The 23258-nt window shown below is 32.4% G+C and overlaps 4 protein-coding genes across 4 annotated transcripts in view; 2 read left to right on the top strand and 2 right to left on the bottom strand.

Moving 5' to 3' along the window:
• Window positions 1-23258, top strand: part of LOC131854200 (scavenger receptor class B member 1) — a 90525-nt gene that overhangs the window by 15713 nt on the left and 51554 nt on the right. The window lies entirely within an intron of this gene.
• LOC131854222 (15-hydroxyprostaglandin dehydrogenase [NAD(+)]-like) lies at window positions 5253-6124 on the bottom strand. Its single transcript, XM_059205356.1, has one exon. It carries the CDS (start codon window positions 6029-6031, stop codon window positions 5282-5284), a length of 750 nt encoding a protein of 249 aa, XP_059061339.1. The 5' UTR covers window positions 6032-6124; the 3' UTR covers window positions 5253-5281.
• LOC131854504 (15-hydroxyprostaglandin dehydrogenase [NAD(+)]-like) lies at window positions 9377-10126 on the bottom strand. Its single transcript, XM_059205635.1, has one exon. The coding sequence runs from the start codon at window positions 10124-10126 to the stop codon at window positions 9377-9379; it is 750 nt and encodes a 249-aa protein (XP_059061618.1).
• On the top strand, window positions 12792-13541 carry LOC131854231 (15-hydroxyprostaglandin dehydrogenase [NAD(+)]-like). The gene has a single exon (XM_059205367.1). The coding sequence runs from the start codon at window positions 12792-12794 to the stop codon at window positions 13539-13541; it is 750 nt and encodes a 249-aa protein (XP_059061350.1).

Genomic DNA, 23258 nt, shown 5'->3' with positions numbered 1-23258 from the left:
TTATGACATTTAGCACTTGCATCAAGGACTATTCTGACCTTGGTGGTGTCTTTATCCTGCCTAATGACAGGGTGATGCGGTATGACGTAACCGTCATCCATATTATCGGATGTATTTAAAACTTCAGATAAATATTGGTTGTCTATATAGTCTTTTATGATGGCATTATAATCAGCGCGCAAACCTGAACTTTCTAGTTTGCGTTCTAGCGATAGCAAGCGACGAAGAGCGGTGATACGGGAATTACCTAACTCGCTAGGATCCTTATAAAACGGTAAAACAGTACAATAACGACCTGACGAGTCGCGGGACACGGTAGAAGAGTACATTTGCTCGCATTCCTTTTCTGCGGGACTTAAATATTTATTTATAGGAACCTCCTCTAATTCCCAGAATTTAGAGAGAGAATCATTAAGATTATTTTCAATACATGTTAAGAAAGCAGAGGAAGATGAGTCTTGTTGAGGCGCGGTATGATCACGATCAGATGTGGTCGCATTATTACAGGGAACGTCACCAATAAAAACATAACCAAAAATAGTTTCTATGGCTGGCGGTGCGGGTGGACTTATTATTTTTCCACTTAAAAGAATATAAGGGAACAAATTTGCTCCTAATACAAGTTCGATCTCACCTGGCATATGCCAGTGAGGATCTGCAAGCGGTAAGTCGACTAAATGACTTATAACAGACGTATCTATATATTCAATAGGTAGCCGATCGGTAATACAATCGACAACTAACGCGGTTATAGTGAAGCTTTGTTCGTTATGTTTATCGGAAATCATTATTTTAACATAGCCCTTTATAGGCCTCGTTGTTAATCCGACACCTTTTAAAAATGAATTCGTAAGCGGAATAATGTTTAAGTTTAATTGTTTACAACAATCAATCGTAATAAGGTTATGTTGCGAAGCATTGTCTAAAAGGCAACGAACAGTACGTATTATATTTTTGTTATAGTTACGAACAATAACAGACGCTGTAGACAGAAGTACCTCTGTACGCACTTTACTCGTTGGACATACAACACCAGGCATGGCTGCTGTAGTGGTAGGTACTCGAGTGCACAACGACAAAGGTGCGGGCATCGCGATTTCAATGGGCGCTTTTGAGTCCCCGTCAGGAGTCAACTTACATTGCGTTGGAGTACGACAGGGGACTGGCGGGAGTGCGGGAGCGGCGATCGTAGATCGATCACTCATCGCATTAGATCGATGAGTGTAGAGCGGTGTATTATTATTTTGTGCCTTATCTAAATGTAATAAGGAATGATGTCGCTTATTACAAGTTCTACATTTATATTTAGAATTACAAGTGGACACAGAATGAGTTATACTAAGGCAATTTACACAACCTCGTTTAGATTTAATAAAATCTAATCGATTTTTCGGCAGCATTGATTTAAATGTGGAACAGGTATATAACTGATAATGTTCCGAAGTATTACACATAGAACAAGGAGCGCGGTGACTAGAAGTGTCACTTCGTGTAACAAACGAATGTACATTTTGCGGGCGGTTATTTTTAATATTAGTTAATGTATTGCGGCTTACTGAATTAATATTATTATTCGTGCGGTCTAATATTTTCACCTGACTTTTTATAAATTCCACAAAATCCATATAACTCGGAATATCTTTATTTCTAGCGGCCATTTCGAAAGCCTGTGTAGTACTTAAATCCACCTTTCGTAAGGCTAAGTTCAATAAAATAAAATCTTGCATATCATCAATCTTTAATTGACGCATAGCAGCAACAGCGGCATCGAAAGTTTCGATGAAATTATTTAATGAGGCGGAATTATTTGTGGCCGATTTAATGTTAAATAATGTAGAAATATAATATGAACCTAAGGCCCTTTTATCCTGATATTTCTTTACTAAACTTTCCCATATGGAAGTATAATTATTACCAGACGGAATTATACCGGCCATTATTTTTTGAGCGCTTCCAGTTAATTTACTAAGTAAATACTGAATTCTTTGTGAATCGGTTAAATCGGTGTTACAATGAATATTACTCCTAAAGGATTCATAAAAGCTAGACCACGTGGACATATTCCCGTCAAAGCAAGGAATACAGAGAGGTTCTAGTTTGATACTAGATTTATTATGCGGTACCGATTGTGAAGACGAAGGCTTATTCGCTTCGCTTAATATTAAACGACATCTTTTTATTCTACTAAAAATATCTTCAAACGTTAAAAGTGCCTGGTAATCAGGTTCAAATTTAGGATTCAACTGCATTTGTAACTCGTTTATAGAATCTAAATTTTGTATATATTCATAGCGCAGTGTATCAATGGTTTCACTGTCCGCCATGAATGCCTCTGCGGAGCGTAAGTCGATTGACGACGGTGACAGATTTTTACAAGTATCACGCAATCTTGTAATACGTTGAAATATAGCTCTGTTTTTAGCTTCTAGCATTTTTAAATTCGACTCCATTATCGTTACGATTATTGGCGTTGAAAAATACAAATTAATGTAGGTAGGTATGTACGCTTACTGCGTAATATGTATTATACAAATAATAAAGTATTATTATTAATTAAGCGGTAAATGCGGTAATTATTAGAAAATATACCCAAGACTAGGCTTATAGGTATGGCGTACTAATATATTAAGTACAGAAAATGCGTATGCGCGGGTGAATATACGAATAGGTACAAAGAAGCGGTATGGCTTATAGCGGGCGGTATAATATAATGAAATTATGTACCTATCAATGCGGGGATGTAAATCTCGTCCTAATTATAGTATTTAAGCGGTAGGTATCCGGCTCGAAGGACCATGGATAAATGGGGGGTAGCGGGTAAGGTAAGTGGACTGTATGGAATTGAAATAAAGGGGGCGCACAGTACGTACCTGCGACTGTAGAGCGGGTGTATTCTTACACAGCTGCTGCACTCGATGAATACTAAGTTTAACACAGGCACGCACACAAAGTTACTTATTGTTAATGTCAATATTATATTAATTAATTTAAAGCGGAGCGGTTGGGACGAGATGTCAACATTCACGTTAGTAGACGAGGTCGTCGGGCGACCTCAGTTGACATACTGTGCGCGGGAAAGGGATTAGGATATGGGGAATAATACCATACCACTTGATATGTTTATAAATGGCGCGAACAGTCTTCATACTTGGATCTTAACAAGTAGTTATGCATGTGGAGTTCACATAGTGACTGGTGATTCCAGCTGAATATTAATATAGTAAAGTCCAGGTCGAAGTGTATACAAACTACACATTCAAAATAAAGACGACATCGGTGGTCTAGCTATTTACAACACCGCCTTACTTCCGATGGTCGCGGGTTCGATTCCTCGCACGGCACAAACATGGTTATTTTCTATGTAAAATATTTATTTACGAAAAAGATATATATATCCGCGTATTTTATTTGTATCAGCTATCTAGTAGCCTGAACTAATAGCACAGGCTTCAGCTAGTTTAACTTCTCAATTCTGTGAGTATAACAAAAAATATGTGACAAAAGTGTGGTTATTTCTAGAATAGGTAACCCAAATAGTTGATAATTTTTTTTCAGTGCAGTTACGACTTACCGTTAGTTTCAATTCAAAATATGTACATATTCATTTTACAACGGTTGTCTACAATTGACTTATGATAATAATACCCTTGTTGTAATTCTCATGAGCCAGGCAAGGACAATGCTCGTTCTGTGCACACAATACATCGATTGACTAAATAAACCATTTCGGCGTTCTCAAGGGCTGATTTACAATTGTGTTTCTTGATTAGATGTATTTACTTCAACAATGCCTATAGTGGATTTTTAGGTCAAATATTCAGTCGTCTAAGAATGTCAAAAAGGAAGATAAAAACCTCACTAACTTTGCGTGTGCTGCGCAATTTGTATAAACGAATTTTAGGATGGTATCTTGAAGAGGTATATTTGATTTTAACAATTTAAGAATTTACGATTTCGCGGCTCTAATAAAAATCACTTTGTAGAAAAAATATTATTATAAAAATAGAAACCGGACCTCGTATACAACTATTCTCGTATAAAACTTTTTGAATTATTCTCGTATGAACTTTATCTAAAGTACAAGAAGAAAGAGGAAATATATGGTTTTTATTTATAATGTATATACTAAATAATAGATACCTGATTTCTAAATTTCATTCACTTATAGATATCTACATTATTAGCGAGTATGGTAATGGTATGCATTTTATTCTCAAAACAATTAATGAAAGAACCCTACAATAATTACTCCAAAGCGAAACAGGGACGGCTCGTTTTTAATACATAAGATTATAATAAGAATTAAATTATCTCACCACAGTGAAACATCAGTGTAGGCTAATTATTTACAATAGCATTGTAACAGCGAGAGGAAGGCACTATGTCAGATACACGCAGATTGGAAAGTAGCGCGGTTACATAAGCGGAACTCGAGCAACGGTAATGGCCGACAATCCACTGGTCCTAGTCCACCACAGAATATTTTATAACTCGTTGTTACCACAGCGTTCATTAATAGAATACAGGTAAAAAGTATCCTATCTGTATATTATCTAGAAATAGGATCTAAGTATCTGCAAAATTTTATTGAAATCCGTCGAATAGTTTACGTAAAAGAATAACAAACATCCATTAGTAGGACCTGTCGTTTGGAAGGTGAGTCAGAGACACAGATAACATAATCAGAGATAAAGATGAGGGCAGTTAATGCAATGGCTCGCCAGTTTCATTAGGTTCTAATTGGTAACAAGGCTTCAAAATGGAGGTTTTTTGGGCTCAATCATAGTTGTGTAGAAAGAATTCCAGAGGATAGCATAATAAAATAAAATTTCACTTTCACATTATACTCGGTACTACATTGCGGTGTATTAATTCTTATACAAGCGGAGATCTAGACTGCTGCTATCTTCTTACCGAACCTTCCTTTAGTCTACGTCCATCTAACCGTAACAAAACACACCTATTATGATAAAATAGTTCTTATAATGTTTAAGAGTACAGATAACAATAAAGAATAATTCAAGAATTAAAGACTTTTGCACACGGTCTCTCTGTAGGTTGGCGTAATTAATGTAATATATATTGTTCATATAATAGTGATTGTGACAAAATATGAACATAACAGGATTCTTAGCAATAATTTTTAAGAATCTACGTAAATAGGTATTTTTATAGTGTAACAAAATAAATATAATTAATGTAAGTATACTACCATGTAAATATTTTAAAATATTTATTAAATATGTTGTAAACTGAAATATGTTTATATAAAGTTAATTTATCATATTTTCTGGATTGGACGGTTACCTTCTATTAACCAGGCAGTGCCACTATCAGCAGACTCGAACGCCTCTACAGCAGCTCGACCTACCGCATCAGATGTTTGCCACTGTACTTTTGTTCTCAGATAGTTTTCAAAGTCTCGTTGCAGTTCTTCATCTTCACCTTTAATATTAGTTATTTTGGTCTTTGTAAATCCAGGACATACTGCTATGACTCGCACATTGGTCTTAGCATAATGATAATCAAGACCCAAACTCTTAGTGAATCCCAGGACGGCAAATTTGGATGCTGTATAAACTGGACAGAAAGGGTCTATTCTGGAACTGTAAATTGACCCCATATTTATAATCGTGCCTCCATTTCCACCTTTATCCTTTCTCAAGTTCTCCCAAAACTTCAATGTCCATTCTATGACTGCTGTTGCGTTGACTGCTATGCATTTCTTGGGGATACTCTCACAAACAATTCCAGCGTTGTTCACCAAAATGTCGACGGTTCCATATTTATCGAAGATGAGTTTCGACACAACTTCCAAATCTGCAGTGACGTCACATTTGATGAAAGCAGCTTTGTTCTCACCATACTCGGTGTTAAGGGTTTCTGCTGCTTTAGCGCCAGTTGTCTCATCGAAGTCAAGTAGGATCACTATCTTAACACTTTTCTTCAGAAATTCTTCAGCTACTGCGAGCCCTATTCCTTGTGCTCCTCCCGTAATCACTGCCGTCTTATTGCTTAATTCTCGTGACATGGCTAATTCTAAACTATGTTTAGATATTATAATACTTATATATTTTTTACGGCTACACTTTATTGACACCTGTTTACATCGAAGCAAAATATATGTGTCGCAAACAAGTATGATTAATCTATATTTATAGATACTGTTTAATCGTCACGATATTCATTGCGTTCATTAATCGTTATCAGTGCTATATGCGGTGTGTCATTTTGTAAGTGAAACAATATTTTTAGGGTTCTTTTATGCAGTCACATTCTAGTAAATTATTTCTGCATTTTTATGTAGCAACAATTATAAACTGCTCTCGGGCGGATAATCCGTAGGTATCATGCATACTTACCATTTAATTTCATTGCTATATCACCCCTTTCAACACAAGCTTAATTAAGGCTTTGACATAATATTGTTTATAATATAAAAATGAATAGGTGTATATGACATGGTATTGTCTATAATATAAAAATCAATCGCTGAAAATGTTTTTAAGCGCAAATCGAGAACAGCTGAACGATTTCAATAATTCTTTTTTTTTAGAGTATTTCTTGAAGTACGAGCTCATTCGGAAAGCTGTCTCATCACAAGAAACTTGTGTGTTGCTCTTTTAAATAATCCTTGTAAGTATGTTGTATTGTATTTACGAGTCGAAACGTGTGAATACAAACTACCAACTAGCACTAATTTATATAGGTTAAATATAAATACACAATAAGATTAAATCAATCGTAGTGATAAGAGCAGAGCAGTTCCTACAAGCAGCACCCATTCACGAGTATGACGGATGAGCCAGCCATCACTGCTCGACCATTTTTTAGAGAGCTCAATGACCAGGCCCACCACGCCGCCACATGCCTGGACATTTTAGTGAGCATGACTACTCATTCCACTCGAGTCCGGAATAGCAGAGTAAAAACTAAATAAGGGTCAGCTTGTTATTTTAATTTTGTTATCTATATCCAGTCATGTGCCGCCTACTTTATTTTTATTAATGCTCTCTATCCTAAGGTTGTCTGGAAGAGATTGCGATAGCGATAAGGCCGCCTTATATGTATTCTTCTTTTTTCAATGTATGTATATTATTTTTTATGTAAAAAGTAACTCTTCTATAAAAACGTTTCTAAATGATAGTTTTTAATGACAATGATGACTATGAAAACCATATCTATCCATTGCGTGATTTAGACGAAGTACTTAAGTGGTAAAATAGACATTCGAGGACAGAAACTTTGCCTGATAGTATTTAGTGTATGTGATATTCTCTTATCTGTGATCTAGAGATAGTATATCAATATATTATAATAAAACTACAGAGGCACTTTATCTCTCTATCAAAATCCGTTAACAGGTTCAAGTCTCACACTTGTTCAATGTGTTAATGTGATATATAATATATTAAAAAATATATTATTGTAATACAATTTTATTTCTATTTGTCAGTCTGTTTGTACTGTCGGTCTCTCTCTATGTATAGTCTCTTAAATACATGTAATACGGACTCTATTACTCGCATTTAGTCTCTCATCTGGACTGTTCTGCGAATATACTCGTACATACCTAATTGAATCGAAGCGATATGTATCTTGAATATATATCTATCATTACGCGGTTGTTTTTAAAAGCTGAGTACTAGGATTTTATTTTAAAGTCATATTCTTAAAATACGAAAAAAATCGGCCAGGAAAGGAAGGAATAAGGAATTATGATACATTTCATCACTCTTTTGTTTTATGAGTTTTACTGATAGCTAAAGCTAAAATGTTAGTAAGATTTAAGTTGCTGGTTGACACCAGCAACTTAAATCTTACTAACATTTTAAACGCGAAGGTTTGTATTGATATAGTATTGATGGATGTTTGTTACTCTTTCACGCAACTACTAAACGGTCGTTGATGAAACTTTACAGTAGTATAGTTTATACATCAGAATAACATATAAGCTATAATTTAGAAAGAGATGCATGTATATTGGATGATATATAATGTTAAATGTCAATTAAGTGTGATGCAGATGAAGTAGATTTCTATATTTTGGTTATATCTATATGTAAGTACAGGTACACGAAGTCTCGGGTAGAATAGTAAAACTGGATAAGTGACACAGCGCCATCTAGTCCGAAGCTAAGCAGAGCATGAGAGATGATGAGAGAGTGTTATGGACATGGACACTAGACAACTGATACAAATGCTTAAAGACATAATATACATAGAAAACATCCAGACCGATACAAACAATCATATTCATGAAGCTAAATGTTTGCACAGTGCGAGCAATCGAACCTGCCACCATCGGAAGAAAAGCGGTGTGCCAAACCGATAGATTATTTATTCATATAAAGAAGAAATATATAATTAACAATTCAAGTCACTTTGGTGACTTATTTGAAAATGTTGATGGATTGTATTTTCGTATTTGAATGCCATACATGCGGCTAATACAAATAAAAATCTTTTGTAATCTTTTTTTCCACTATTCCACCGACTTAAGACTAAATATTAAGTTTCTAAAGTGAATTGACTATTATCACATATTTCTTTCATTATATAAATTGGACTGACTAGGATGTATTAGAAGAAATGTATTGTAAAACAATTTCTAATTGGATAAATATTTTAATGGTAACAACAGAAACAGTTGACATATAAAAGTTTGTTTTATTATTTTTCATTACAGAATACAAAATATCAACTCTAAATATATTAATATTAAAATAGGTTTTCAACATAACATTATATTATCTGTGCTAATACTAAGATCCTTCGTCAGTTCTAATACACTATTACATGCAATGCCAAATACGGCTTTCTTCGAAACTACCCATGGAGTTTTGTTCCTGTGAACTTGTGTAAAATTTACACTCAAGATCAAAGTCACGAGCGGCGTGTTACTTATATGACAAATGGTCCGTCAGCTTGTTTACCATTCTAATGATAAAGAAAATTAATGTATATAAGACCTATGTCCTACCTAATCGATATACTATAAATAATACTTAAATTTATAACAGATATTTAATTACAAACTTTTTATTTATGAAAATGTAAACAAACACATTTTAATTGGATTATTAGTGTTTATTATTATATAAATGCTATCTTCGGCTCTTGTGATTAACACTAGATTGTTGGTAAAGTCACTTATTATATGAAATTAATTATTATACGTCTATTTAATTTTAACAAAATAAATTTTTATTTCATTAGAACACTGTTTTAATCTTTTTCACGGTTGTTTTTCATTTTTGGTATTGTATAAACGAGATATTTATTGTGATGGTTATTAAGAGCTCATCATAATATTATTATCTATTCTAACTCGTTTATGTGATAAAGTGTTTTTGTAAAGTTATTTAAAATATTTTCAGCAGACTTTGTTAATAGCTTTATCACCTTCAATATTCCATACAGTACCAGATTCAGCACTCATATACACTTCTACTGCAGCTCTGCCTACTGAATCCGATTCTTGCCAAATTCCTCTTTTGATATACGCATCAAATTCTTTCTGTACTTGCTCATCTTTACTTGTCAAAATGTATTCTGTCATTCCAGTGTTAGTAAATCCTGGACAGATGGCAACAACGCGTACACCATACCTCTTGTAATTGTATTCATGTCCGAAAGATCTCGTGAAGCCCAAGATGCCAAATTTAGACGCTTTATATATAGGTATATAAGGGTCTATCAGGTACCCGTACACTGAGGCTATGTTTATAATAGTACCTCCATTTCCTTCTTGCCTCATATACTCCCAAAACTTTATAGTCCAATCTATTGTAGCCGTAAGATTGATGTCTATACATTTCTTTGTATTAAATTCAGAAACAACTCCAGCGTTGTTCACCAATACGTCTACTGTTTTGTATTCATCAAGAATTCTCTTGAAAACTGCATCCAAGTCTGTAGTGATATCGCATTTGATGAAAACAGCTTTGTTCTTACCGTACTCGGGGGCAAGAGTGTCTATTGCCTTAGCACCGGATATTTCGTTGACATCAAGGAGGATGGCTGTTCTAACATTTTTGTCGAGGAACGCCTTGGCTATCGCTAACCCTAACCCTTGTGCACCGCCTGTGACCACGACGACCTTGTTACTCAAGTCACGTTCCATAGCGCAAACTTTGAAATGTCGATTGTACGAATTTAAGTCCCTAATATATAGTTAATTATCTATTCTTTATCAACAATGCATGCGGAATTAGTTATTAACAACTTTAGGGTTCCCTCGCACCTTTATATAGTATTACATGGTATGTTCTAATTATAATCGAATTATATTATATATATATGTATAATATTATTGAATAACCTTTTTTTGTTTATATTACTCGATTATCAGTCGAGATATACTACATACGCACATATGACAGCCTCTGTCTAGCGATTAAGCACACTATCTTACTTCCAATGGTCGCGGGTTCGATTCGTCGAACAGTACAAATGTTTATATTCTATGTATTTACAAAAAAAAATTATTCTGTCTTTTATTCATATCAGTTGTCTAGGACAAGATGATGCTGTGTGAATTGTCCTGAGATATTATTATATATTATTATTATATTAAATACTTTCTTACATGTAAATATTACTATACAGTTTTATCTGATGCTTTGTGGGGGCTTCTACAATATACTCTTTGATTTTGAAATCATTGCGTAAATGCAAAAAGATGGTTCAGGTTCAGCGAAGACATACAAAAGGATTTAAGACAAAGATATTGTAGACAAAGTAGCTGAAATATAACTGTCAAGTAAATTAACCAAAATGCAAGAGTCTAAGGGTCAAATAGTTCTGCATTAAATTAACTCTACTTTATTTTTAATAGAAGACAATAAATTGAATTGGTGACGGCACAACATTGAAATGGACTATGTTTACAATGCATATTTATGGTATTATAAATTAATCCTTATCCAAATAAATACTTTTATCATTACTGCTATATATAGTAGATAATATTGTCTTCTATACTTAGTAATTTGGGTAAACAGTTTACCTTACCGTTGCGACGCGGACGATGAAAATATCTTTACTACAGCGTGTGTGACTGTGCGTCGTATAAATTAATAGATAAAGTTTCTGTAATAAATTCTAATATATTGTATTTATTAATAATATATAACATCACCATCATCGTCTTAGTAGAGTAGATTTGCTTGTGTTGTGATTATTTCCATTGTTTTTTGTAAACAACAGTTTTCCAAAGATTATTGAATATTATTTTAGTTTAAATGTTGTTGCCGATTTGAATAGTATTTACTTCATTAAATATAAGTATTAAAAATAATGCTATAGTATTATACTTCAATAGTGATACTTATATCTAATAAGATCAATTATATTCTTTAATTTTTAAAAATTTTGCAATTTTCTTGGGATATAATTGATTTCATTAAACAATTACTAATTGTTTAAAAATTAAAGAATGCAAGTTTAAAAAGTTTATTTTAGAATACTTAAGTATATTCATCCGAACATTTTTAGAGAACATCTGATTATTTATCTCTTCTTTATCTTGGTTGTTATGTCATCAAGGAATAGCGAAGTAAATTCTTCTATGGATGAATATTAATAAAACTGATAAAAGAATGATAATAATAACCTAAACAATTGTGAATTGTTAGCGATATACAGATTCGAAATAAGTTTCGTATAAAAACCGTACCAACGACCATCAGAAATAAGGCGACGCCGACGTGCTAAACCGCTAGACCACCGTGGTCGTCAATACAGAATTATGCAGCCGTCTACACTATTTACATACACTGCACAGTGTATTACGCCTGAGTTAGGCCACTGTAGTAGGTACCTATAGAGTTTGTGACGTTTATAATTTGTAGGATACATTTTTTGATGTAATTGGAATGGCAAACAAGCATACAGCCCACTTGATCTTAGGCACGTTATATACAGGAACGGCACTATCACTATATTTATAAAAGCCATGAAATGAAAGCGTCGTTGTCTATTGGTTGTTGTAATCAATTCGACGTACAAAGCAAAATGTTTACATATGTAGTTTACATATTATTGGATTCCACATATTGTTGAATTTACTTAGCAATTCTAAGTCTAATTTTGCGTTCACTAAGAAATCTATACCGCTTTCATTTAGTTTGGCTTCTGTATATTTCCCGTTCGATAAACTAAGAAAAATAACTAAATAAATGTTAGTATACTATACTCTGGGGCGATTACTGCTTTTAGGTTATCTGTACTGATAAATTTGACATCAATCTCTAAGTGTAATGTTGATGTTATTTTTAGGGTTCTATTTCGAGTAGTCTTGATGAACCCTATTATTATTGCCACAATAATAATATATTATACTATATTATAATGAAGCAAGAAAACTGAAAACTATGTTGCTATAGACAGACAATGTTAACAATATAAGTAGATGTTAATGTTAACAAATAAGTAATTCATATATAAGTTTATTCTCGTGTATACTTATATCTTCATCAATTCTGAGTATAGTTTGACAATCGACATTTCTTGTTAAACTTGTTATTAGTTAATACACGTTTCATACTAACATCATTACGTTTGATGTTTGTATAAAACAAGTTGTTTTAAAATTATCATTCACAAGATTTTCGTATAAAAATATTACGGAGCCCTTAATGTATAAAAACAAATAACGTGGTCTAACATGTGACGTTACGAAGATAATTTAATACAAACAACGATTACATAATTCCACAATTGAACGCTGCGTGAGATGTGAACCATTAAGTTAGCTGTGATCACGCAAGAAGTACATATAAATCGAAATGGCGCGTGATCTAAACAACAAGGTAGCGGTGATCACAGGAGGTATACAAGGCATAGGGCTAGAAATAACTAAAGCATTTCTCAAGAAAGGTGTAAAGAAGGTAATCTTACTTGACCTCAACGAGAAATCTGGTGCCGAAATTGCAAACATCCTAAATTCGGAGTACGGTAACAACAAAGCTGTTTTCATCCAATGTGACATCACTACAGACTTAGAAGTAGTTTCGAAACTTATTTTTGATAAATACAAACCAGTCGACATTTTAGTTAACAATGCTGGAGTTTTTTGCGAGGATAACCCGAAGAAATGCATGGAAGTCAATGCAACAGCTCTCATAGAATGGACTCTCAAATTTTGGGAGCACATGAGGAAGGATAAAGGTGGAAATGGTGGGACAATTTTAAATACGGCTTCGATTTACAGTTACAGAATAGACCCATTCTGTGCAGTATATAGGGCATCCAAATTTGCGGTCTTGGGGTTCACGAAGACCCTTGGACTTGAATATCATTATGCTAAATCTAGTGTACGTGTTATAGCCATCTGTCCTGGATACACGAGAACGAAGATAGTCACCGCTACAGCTGAACAAGAGCAAGTGCAACAAGACTACGACAAGTTCTTGAAAACGGACGTTGTTTGGCAGGACCCTGATGCGGTAGGGCGAGCTGCAGTAGAGGTGTTCGAGTGCGCTGATAGTGGAACAGCCTGGGTGATAGAGGGTGATCGCGCTATTGAGAAAGTTTGAAAAGACGACACTAATATACTACAAAGTCTTATTATTGAAGGTTATATTATGACAATACTAAAATACTATACGTATGTACTTGATATATTTATATGCGACTGTCGGGCAAAGATGTTGTAAATGCATGCACTAGTTACTTGTGGAGACTACTAACGGCCAAATCATCAGACATTTGAGTAACAATTTTTTTTATTTCTATACGAACTTGCAATTTAAAGCATATGTAATAGCCGATTTTGTATTGATAATTAAAAACAACAAGGCATCTGGTGTCCGATATTTCTGCTACATGACACAAACAAAAATTGTCTGGATTAACATAGCGCTTTATCTATAGATATTGTTAATTGTATTGTTTTTGTTATTTCATTCCAATAAAAAAATGTTATTCTACTTTATCAAGAATATTACGGGCTTATGTAATAAAAAAACCAATATTTATTTTTATGAAATAATCCCATAATATCCTTATACAACAATATCATAAGATAACAGTTACTAGTGTGATAAATGTGATGCAATTAATACATACGTATGAATAATGCATTTTGATACCTATGTATCTAGAAACATTTGTTAAGTAGATATTTTGTAATTAATGACTAATCTAATTATTTTCCTAAAAATTTACATAATTAATAAATGGCTAATTTGGCGATAGATTAGTAAAATACATGTAGAATTTGAATAATGTAAATATAATAAATAGATTTGTACTTATTGTGATTCCAAATTTTTTGTTAGATTCTATAAAAAAACTCGAAAGCTGACTAGTACTATCTACTACTTTACCAACTTTAAAATGGAGAAATTTTGTTTGTTTTTTTTTATGTCACAAGTCAAGCAATGTATTTGCTAATGTAACGTCGATTTTGAGTGTTCATTTTTGCATTCGATAGCGCTTCATTTTGTACATATAGAGGCAATACAGATCCCAACACATTAATTCCAATGGAAACATTAAGAAATATATAATAATATTTTTTGGTAACTCTATTTGGCCCCATTAAATTATCCATATTTATTATGTGTAAAATGTTAACAACGCTAACAACATCCATTCACTTTCACATTTTCGAAGGTTGAATAAGAACTAACACCTAGTTAGCGAAGATTGGATATAATAATATAAGTTGCGTGGTATTAATGCATTCAGAAATTAATCAAAATTCATTATTGTAGGCACATTTACTCTTTTAAAACTGGAAAACTTAGATCACATTTTATCCTTACAACTTCATATTTCCCTGGACAATTCTTACATTACATTGCCGGAAAACTGATGCCTGATGACTCATGTGTCATGACACCACCCTGTCTGCCTTTTCTATACCTCTCTTCTAATCGGAACAGAGCTTACGAAGAATATATATACAAATGCATTAGGTATTGTGAATTTAACTTATTAGTTGCCTAACATCCGTATGTCTTCCGTATTTTGGGAAAAGATGGCGCTGCGTGATATGAAGATATTATATCATCGTTATCGTCATCGGTTACTGATTTATATTTTATATGGTGAAGTTTATTTAATATTACTTAAGTCTAATGAATTCAAATGTAAAAAAATCTACGATACAGGTAATAAATATTTTATATTGTAGGTTTGAATGCCATAAATTTGGTGTATTTGTTTAGAACGCACGATGCAACGGACAGTTATCTACACAAAGACACAATTGTAAAGCACACATATTTTTATATCTGAGGTTAAAAAAGGATTCTTTTTCATACAGACTATTCTAAATAAAATTCTTATTTTAGACTGGTTATTAGGCATTTAACATTGTGGGAACACTAATGTGAGATAAACAATTGTATTGATGGTTGGGTAACAGGCAGGTTCACATCACATGCTTTTGTTGACTATTTTTTATTAAAATTAAGGTTACACCTGCGCGGTATTAATTAGTGGCTTATTGCAATATTAAAGATTTGGTATTTACAATACCTGCTTAAAAATTTGAAATTATTTAAGAAGTATCTATTGATAATTAGAATGCATAAGTTTTGGATGTTTAACACATCTTTTTTTCGATCTTCTCGAACATTTAGTTATATATCCCATGTTCTATATATCTAATATACTGGTTTGTCAATATCTAGATATTGTATTAGGTTACAAACTACGTACTTTAAGACAAGTACGAAATTAATATTTTTCTTTTTGAGTTACATAGCCACTTTATTTGGCGTAATTTTATTTTTACAACAAAAATGTTGTATGTAATATAACTCCCTAAGTAAATGCATGTGCATTGAATTGTGACTATTAAGTATGCAATTAAATATCAATGAGGTCCTTATTAACCTATAAGCATATACACACGACTCTAAAATTGACCGCATTATGTGTAGTCTGATAATTCACATATGAGATTTAGTATGCGATCTGTAGCGCTGCCCACCTCTGCTCCGCAATCGCGACCGATTTGAGGGCAGTCTTTTTCGAACTATACTAATGTCGTTGGCCGCAAATGGTCTTTACAGCTTCACCGGACGAAAATTACAGTATATATAGACACTTATACTATGTCAAAAATTGCTAAACCTAATATGTAAATACAATGTGCGAAAACGCAAAGCGTTGCGAATACGATGCGCGCGCGCACCGTCCTGCTTCAATGAACGTATTCCATATTTAAACAGCACGCGCCATTGGTCCACTTACTTCTTTAGGAATCCGTAGGAAAATATAATTATTTGGATGAAATGAATATTAATTTACCACGCACAACCAGCAATAGTATTTCCGACCCAAAATAATATTAAAATCTTCAGGAAAAGAGCTTATTCTTTTTAATAGGCCGACACGCCCAGGAGTATGCGACATTATAGAAATTGATAATTATGAGGACCTTTTCAGATGTACACGGAACAAACAGACTCATAAAATCAAAATAATATGGCCAATCACCTACTTGTGTTCTTGGAAAAGATCCTTCTTATGACCGTTGAAATATATTTATGCTCGCAATTCATCTTGTCTTGTTGCTATAAAAATACATATATAAGGTAATTAGTGAATCATTATAATTTACTAATGACCGGGTGACCTTCATATCGATGATATGGTAAAGTCAATCATCAGGTTATCTGTATGCTACGCTATAAAAAGTATTTTATAAGTAATTAGTGAATTCACACTTATAATTTACTAATGACATAAGGGTTTGTTACCTTCATATACGAACATGTGCATTTCACACTTTCACTTTCAATTTATCAAGGTGAATGTATTTTTTTTTATTTACGGAACCTTTAATGTTTTCTGTATGTCTGTCAAAAAGTCAAATGGCCGTGCCACTTCAGAAGCGGACTGCATTAATGCATTTATCGATATTGCACTGCGCGTCGGTTGAATGGCAATCAATATGACGGGGTGGCGAGCCATAACGCTGAGCTACTAAAGAAAAAGAAAAGCCGCCAACTGTAATTAATATCTCTACGGAAGTCGGTACTTGTACTCAATTACTATTTAATAAGTATAAATCTAGTCAATTTAATTAAGTAGTCATCTCAACGCATTTTGAGAATTTTATGAATAGAAAGATAATGTATATTAAGAAAGAAAGATAATGTAAATAATGTATATTTTGTATAACATATATATTTTCTGTAATAAGAATAATTATAAATAGTTCTATAATAGGTAGTCGTACTTAGAACACACTTCAATTTAAACCACAAAAACATTGTGTCTAATATTTTTGAAACACCGATAACTAAATAAATTAATAAGTAAATGACTGACGGTAGCATCGCTCTAAGACTTAAATAAAAAGTTTTGCTTTATATGAAAAAATACTCATTTAAAGGTGGGCATGTAAAGTTATGCGTTTATTAAAAATATTAATTTATTTGTGTCAATATGTATTTGCCAATGTCTCTGGCTATCTAATCCTGGATAAAAGTAGTAAATTAGTTTAAATAAACTTCCTAAAAAAATTACCTTATCTTACCTTAAAAAAAATACATAAATAATATTTATATTCTTAATCAGGTCTTAACAAATACAACGAAAGTTTAAAAGTACATAAGTTTACATTCATAAGTATATATATTCTATGTATATTATATACATAGATAATATACTTCTGAATTTGTACAATGCTGAGATCGTACCCGCGACTGTCATTAGTAAAGCAGTATTCTTAGCATCGGGAAGAATATGCTTTTAGCTGTATGAACGATAGTGGCGAGATTAATACTAACAATGATTATGAACAACAATGCAAACTTGTACAGCCATTAGTTATTTAAATTTCAACATCAAATTGCACGTCTAGTGGAGCATTACAAAATTCGGAAGCCTGGAATCCTCGTGTAGAGGAAATGGCCTACAATAATAATTGCCTATTAAATTACCTGACTTTACTAACAATATCGCAATATCTCCCATTTCCGATGCACTTTCTAAAGTATAGTTATTGTTTTTTTTAATGAAGTCAAAATGTCTTTCTAAAGGTCGTCAATTTGTTAAATTCTTAAAATTATTTATTCATATTTTATAATACGATCATTGGGTAGATGAACTATAATATGTATAATGAATACAAATATGTGCACCGTGCAAGGAATCGATTTCGCAACCATTGGAGGTACGCGATGTGCTGAACCACCACCAAGACTGGAGACTCCGCCGATCCCATAGTCATGTGGCCGAGCTACATCTCATACTCTTAAAAAATTATTAGGGTACTCCTTTATATTGTTCTTCATAACTTTAATGTTACTTTTAATACTTATAGTTTTGTTTTATTCATTATATTTTCGCTATACCATAAAACATTATCTTTGTCTTAACGTTTAAAATCTCAGCGTCTCAGGCATATTTAACTTAGTCTCATTAAAGTTTCTTACATGTGTATATCTACACAAAAAAAACTTTTAAAATGATCTGATAAAATAATTTTAAAACAATAGGGTTGGTAATATTGTTATTTATTTTTACGACTTATATTTTATTAAACCTTCTTCTTTGATGCCTATTGGATTTAAATAAGCGTTACACAGATTATTATACTGTATTCGTTACAGCCTTTCACCTGTTAATGATATTGGATGGATTGTAAAGAAATAGTTATCCACTATTATAGGTATAATAATCTTAAAATGGACGCATACAGTATCGAAATTAAGGTTAATAATTTTGATTTAAAAAGGGATCCTTCTTAAATCAATAGTTATAACGAGTAATTTTTTTGTATGTATATTAGTCGGTCTGTGAACTAAAGTTAAAGTCTGTAAGCTAAACCGTAACTTCTCCGTCAAATCGGTTTTAACTAAGACGTACTTAAGCATATTGTATTTGTATTATTGTCTTTTTCTTTTATTTTATTTTTGCACATCAGTACTGAGGAGTATACTAAATTTTAATATGTCTATTCTTATATTTTGTACTGGTGGTTATATCCAAAATACTATTTAATGTAATAAATTGTATCTATTGTTTTCAGAAACAAATATTTTAATAATATATCAGGAAATGCTTGAAAATTCTACCACCTTATTTGTTCAATGACATAATGGCAATTTGATAAAATAACAAATGCGTTGCTGTCTAAAACCAATGTTGTTTATGTTTATTTCGATAACCTCGTGACTGGCAATTTCAAAATGTTTTCTGAGTGAAAGCGTATTGTGACTAATTCTGTTTCTGCGGTTTCTTCGATGACCTTGAGACGTCATCAGTTTTTGCCATCACACTTGCTGCTTGACCATAACCGAGAAGTGAGAGTGGATATTATATCATTGATTGCCAAATATAATGATTTTCCTACAACGGCGACTACATTAATGGAGTGATACAAAAAAAAAATTAATTTATAAAAACGTAGACGTAACGATGATAGTTTTAGTGTCTAAATAAATTTTTGAACATTTAACCGACAGTTGAAAGTAGGAAATTCTTTTTGGTATTTCACCGGATTTCGGTGTTTTTAAATTTAATAATTTAAGTTAATCAATGGAATACGGTAGTCTAGAGTTAATTATTTATTTAACAGGGATTTTAAGACAAATGTAAATACTTTATATTTTCTTTTTGGTTACATGTATGTATTTTTTGTAGAACTAAATATCTTGTTTATAGTTTTGGTAGATTTCGTTACTCGGTCAAATAACATCTATAAATCGATGTCGATAAGATTTTACACAAGCAGCAAAATATTTATTTTCATATTGGATGTTATAATTTAGTCCAGTGTCTTCCATTTCTAATGCTAATTCTGTACTGATTTTGATGATTCTTTCTATTCCCATATTAGCACCATCTAATCTCAACATCGTAAAGTTATATAAAAAAATTCAATTGTTTAATATAATCTCTCTCTTTAGAAACTAATATCTATGTTCCTTTTCTGATTAAAATGGCAAATCAACTGTTGAGCGTTTTCATATGTTTTTACTACTACTAAGGCGGTATATCGTCGATTTCTATTAGGTCATAAGTTTGATCCGATCATTTTAATTGTACCATACTGAAAATGGTAAACAACTTGTTTGCAATGAATCACTTGATGGAAAGTGGTTAGATGCAACTGTAGATATAAAAATAATATATCATAGGTTAAACCTTTGAATGCGAAATGTGTTGCCATTACCATAATCTTGTTACGATGCCTTTTCTTTTTCTTGAATAGAGAATTGGTATCAAAGAATTGACCTGCTATTTAAAGATGGATCAGATTTCATATTTTATCATGTAGTAAGATGCATATGATGCGTATGAAGGACCTTTGGAGTATCGTGATGTGGCATATGGCAAATTGTACAATTATCGCAGATGACTGTACCAGTAAATAAATACAATAACATACCAAAGGATATTCTAATGTAGCAATTGTATTTAAAACTATTATTAAAACAATAAACAAAGGCTTTTTACTACTAAAAAAATACTCAAATGACTAAAATGAATGGCATTAGTTGTTCATGTATGGGTTTTTCAATGAGTCTGAACTGTATGGTAAGTAAAATAACAGTAACATGTGAACTGACTAAAATGTCGTACAGTACTATTAGTAAGGTTTACACAAATGCACCGATTGGCAACGTTAGGTACAAAACTGTAAATTTTGGCTGATAAACTCGTAGCTAATATTAATGCTCTCTCTGTCTTATTAAAGTAAAATATATTATTAGCTAGATAATGTATAAGTTCCTAAAAAATATTGGAATACTGTGACAAATATGGAGTAGATTTAAATAAAATATGCTTCAATTAACGAATTGATTTGTATAAATTGTCAATAAATTAAAAAAATAATAATAAGGTATGTGTAAATTTAATATCTTTAACTAATTATACATGTGAATCTTGCTCAAAAGTTACTGCTGATAGATGGGAATCGAGTTAAAAAATCCGTTTAATAGGTTTTGAGTATTGCGCGAACATCCAAACAGACGCGGCGTAGAAGTTTGTTTTATAATACATAATGTACCTATATAAATTTTCCCTTTAACTTCAATGTCTCTGTGTCACATAGTAATGTCCGCTAATAACTAAACTAAATGAACGATGACGTCAAACACCGGTGATTGGCTCATTTAAATTCTGAACACACGGTTGCATGGCAACGGCGTTTCTGACGTTAAAGAATTCAAAATTCAAACCGGTGTATAAAGCGTTTGGTAGGTTTTTTTGTGTTAACTGCTTAGGTTATTATGGTCTTCGTCTGCAATTAATAATAATTGCTGCTTTTTGTTTGCACTAGCACCTCATAAACCTGTATTCTCACTAAAATGTTAACATAATCCATCATTTGTACACTGAAAGATTTCTGTGACGGAACACTATGGACAAGTAGCTACGGTACTCCTCCTGCTCCGAGTTGCTATATCAAGTATTATATATTAGGAAATAAAAATAACTGTTTTGTATAACTAGATCTTGAAATCCTGTACTGCAACGCTTATAATATCGGATTAACCGAGGTCGTATGCAGGCCGTTATTGCTGGAAATAGAGATATACAACTATAGTCCACACTAAATAATATATATTATAACGACGCGTGAAACTAGCACGAGTATCATTGTACCTACATTTGACATATACATGGCGCTGATCATAATTATAAAGAATGTTTTCGTGCAAATATAAATTACTCAGTAGTTCAAACAATTCTATTCTACTAAATCAATACACACAATTCTACTAAATCTATTAAATAAAATATTAATACTAACATAATAAAATAAAATCTACAAACGATAACAACACAAAACCCCATATTAAATGATATGACCTCGACATAGTTTCTATTCGATAAATTTATCTCGATTATGAAAATACAAAGCATTGCGGATTACTTATTATATTTTTTATTAAGGTTTTATTACGAACACGTAAAAGGGCTAAAATCCAAGGTTGGATATTTCGTTTTCAATTGTCACGACTTGAGAATTTCTTTTCTATGCTATCACAATTTAGTATCTCGTTGTAGTAGTGAACCGAAAAAATACTTAAACCTTATCAAAGGCACACACAAACACGTATGAAATGGAAAATGGTCCTATTTTCCATTTTATATGTGTCTTTTTCGCCAATATTTAAGGCAAACCTCCTTTGATGTTGGATCGAAATAAATGACTAAGTTTCAGACAAATTTCAATCTTAATTTAAGGCAAACCTCATCATATCAAACCAAAAACGTGAGATGATTATAGGTTCTTAAGCTAGAAAAATTCATAAGCATTACATCTATTTATAATTTATTTTGTTTGTGGATATTTTTTGGTTTTGTTATTACTTATATACTCGGATGTATAAAGGAAAGGAAATAATCGTCGATGTCAAAGGTGGGGTAACAGCCCCAGTCATGCAGCCTATTTTTATAATTTATATGTAAATCATTCATTCATTTATTCATTCGTTCTTGTTTGAACTCATAGTCCTTTACAATTCGTCGGATATAAGGAACCAGTCTTGGTTATTTTACCTTTAATTACTAAATAATAACTTAGTGGAACTTATACCTATGGCTCTAAAGATGTCTTTTGCCTGTCAAGATACGCCTTAGATAATTGTGTATACACTTTCACATAAATATTACGTAAATATGTTTATGTAAAGTCAGCCGTCTCGCGGTGCGTGTTGACTAATGAATTTGTTAACTAATACCCTGTTTCTAATTTGAATTATTCTAGAATTATTATTCTCAACGCATTGTACGAGTGTCGTAGTAATAAAGATTTGACATTTTTGCACAATTACAATTTTATATCCTTATTACAGACTTATGTTCTACATTATCTTATTATACAATCTCGTTGGTTTAGTGGTTTACAGGCTTACGCACCACCATACTAAGATGGTCGCGGGTTCGATTACTCGTACGATATGAGGATTTTTATTTACGACTAAAATTGTTTGTCATTAGGTACTGTATTGTTATGTACAAAAAAGTAAGTGTCTTTATCTCAGTTGTTTATTAGGACTAAAACCCAAACTCTACTTAGCTTGGTATTTGATGGCACTGTGTAAATTGTCTTTGGTTATTATTATTATTAGTACTAATTAATGTAAGAGAGACTATTGTTTTATAGTTCGTAAAGATTGTAATAACTTCCTATATAATTTGTTGCTGTCCTCATTGACAAGGCTACTGAACCCTACTAATGGCTTTTCTACACCCTGTTGGATAGCAATTTTAATATTGCATAATTATATAATTCTAATGACGACATCATTACAATTGCATGTAATTATCGT

The sequence above is a fragment of the Achroia grisella genome, unplaced genomic scaffold, assembly GCF_030625045.1.
Source record: "Achroia grisella isolate CSIRO2021 unplaced genomic scaffold, CSIRO_AGI_Agris_v1 utg1186, whole genome shotgun sequence".
Lineage (NCBI taxonomy): Eukaryota > Metazoa > Arthropoda > Insecta > Lepidoptera > Pyralidae > Achroia > Achroia grisella.
This window is presented reverse-complemented; position numbering and strand designations above follow the sequence as displayed.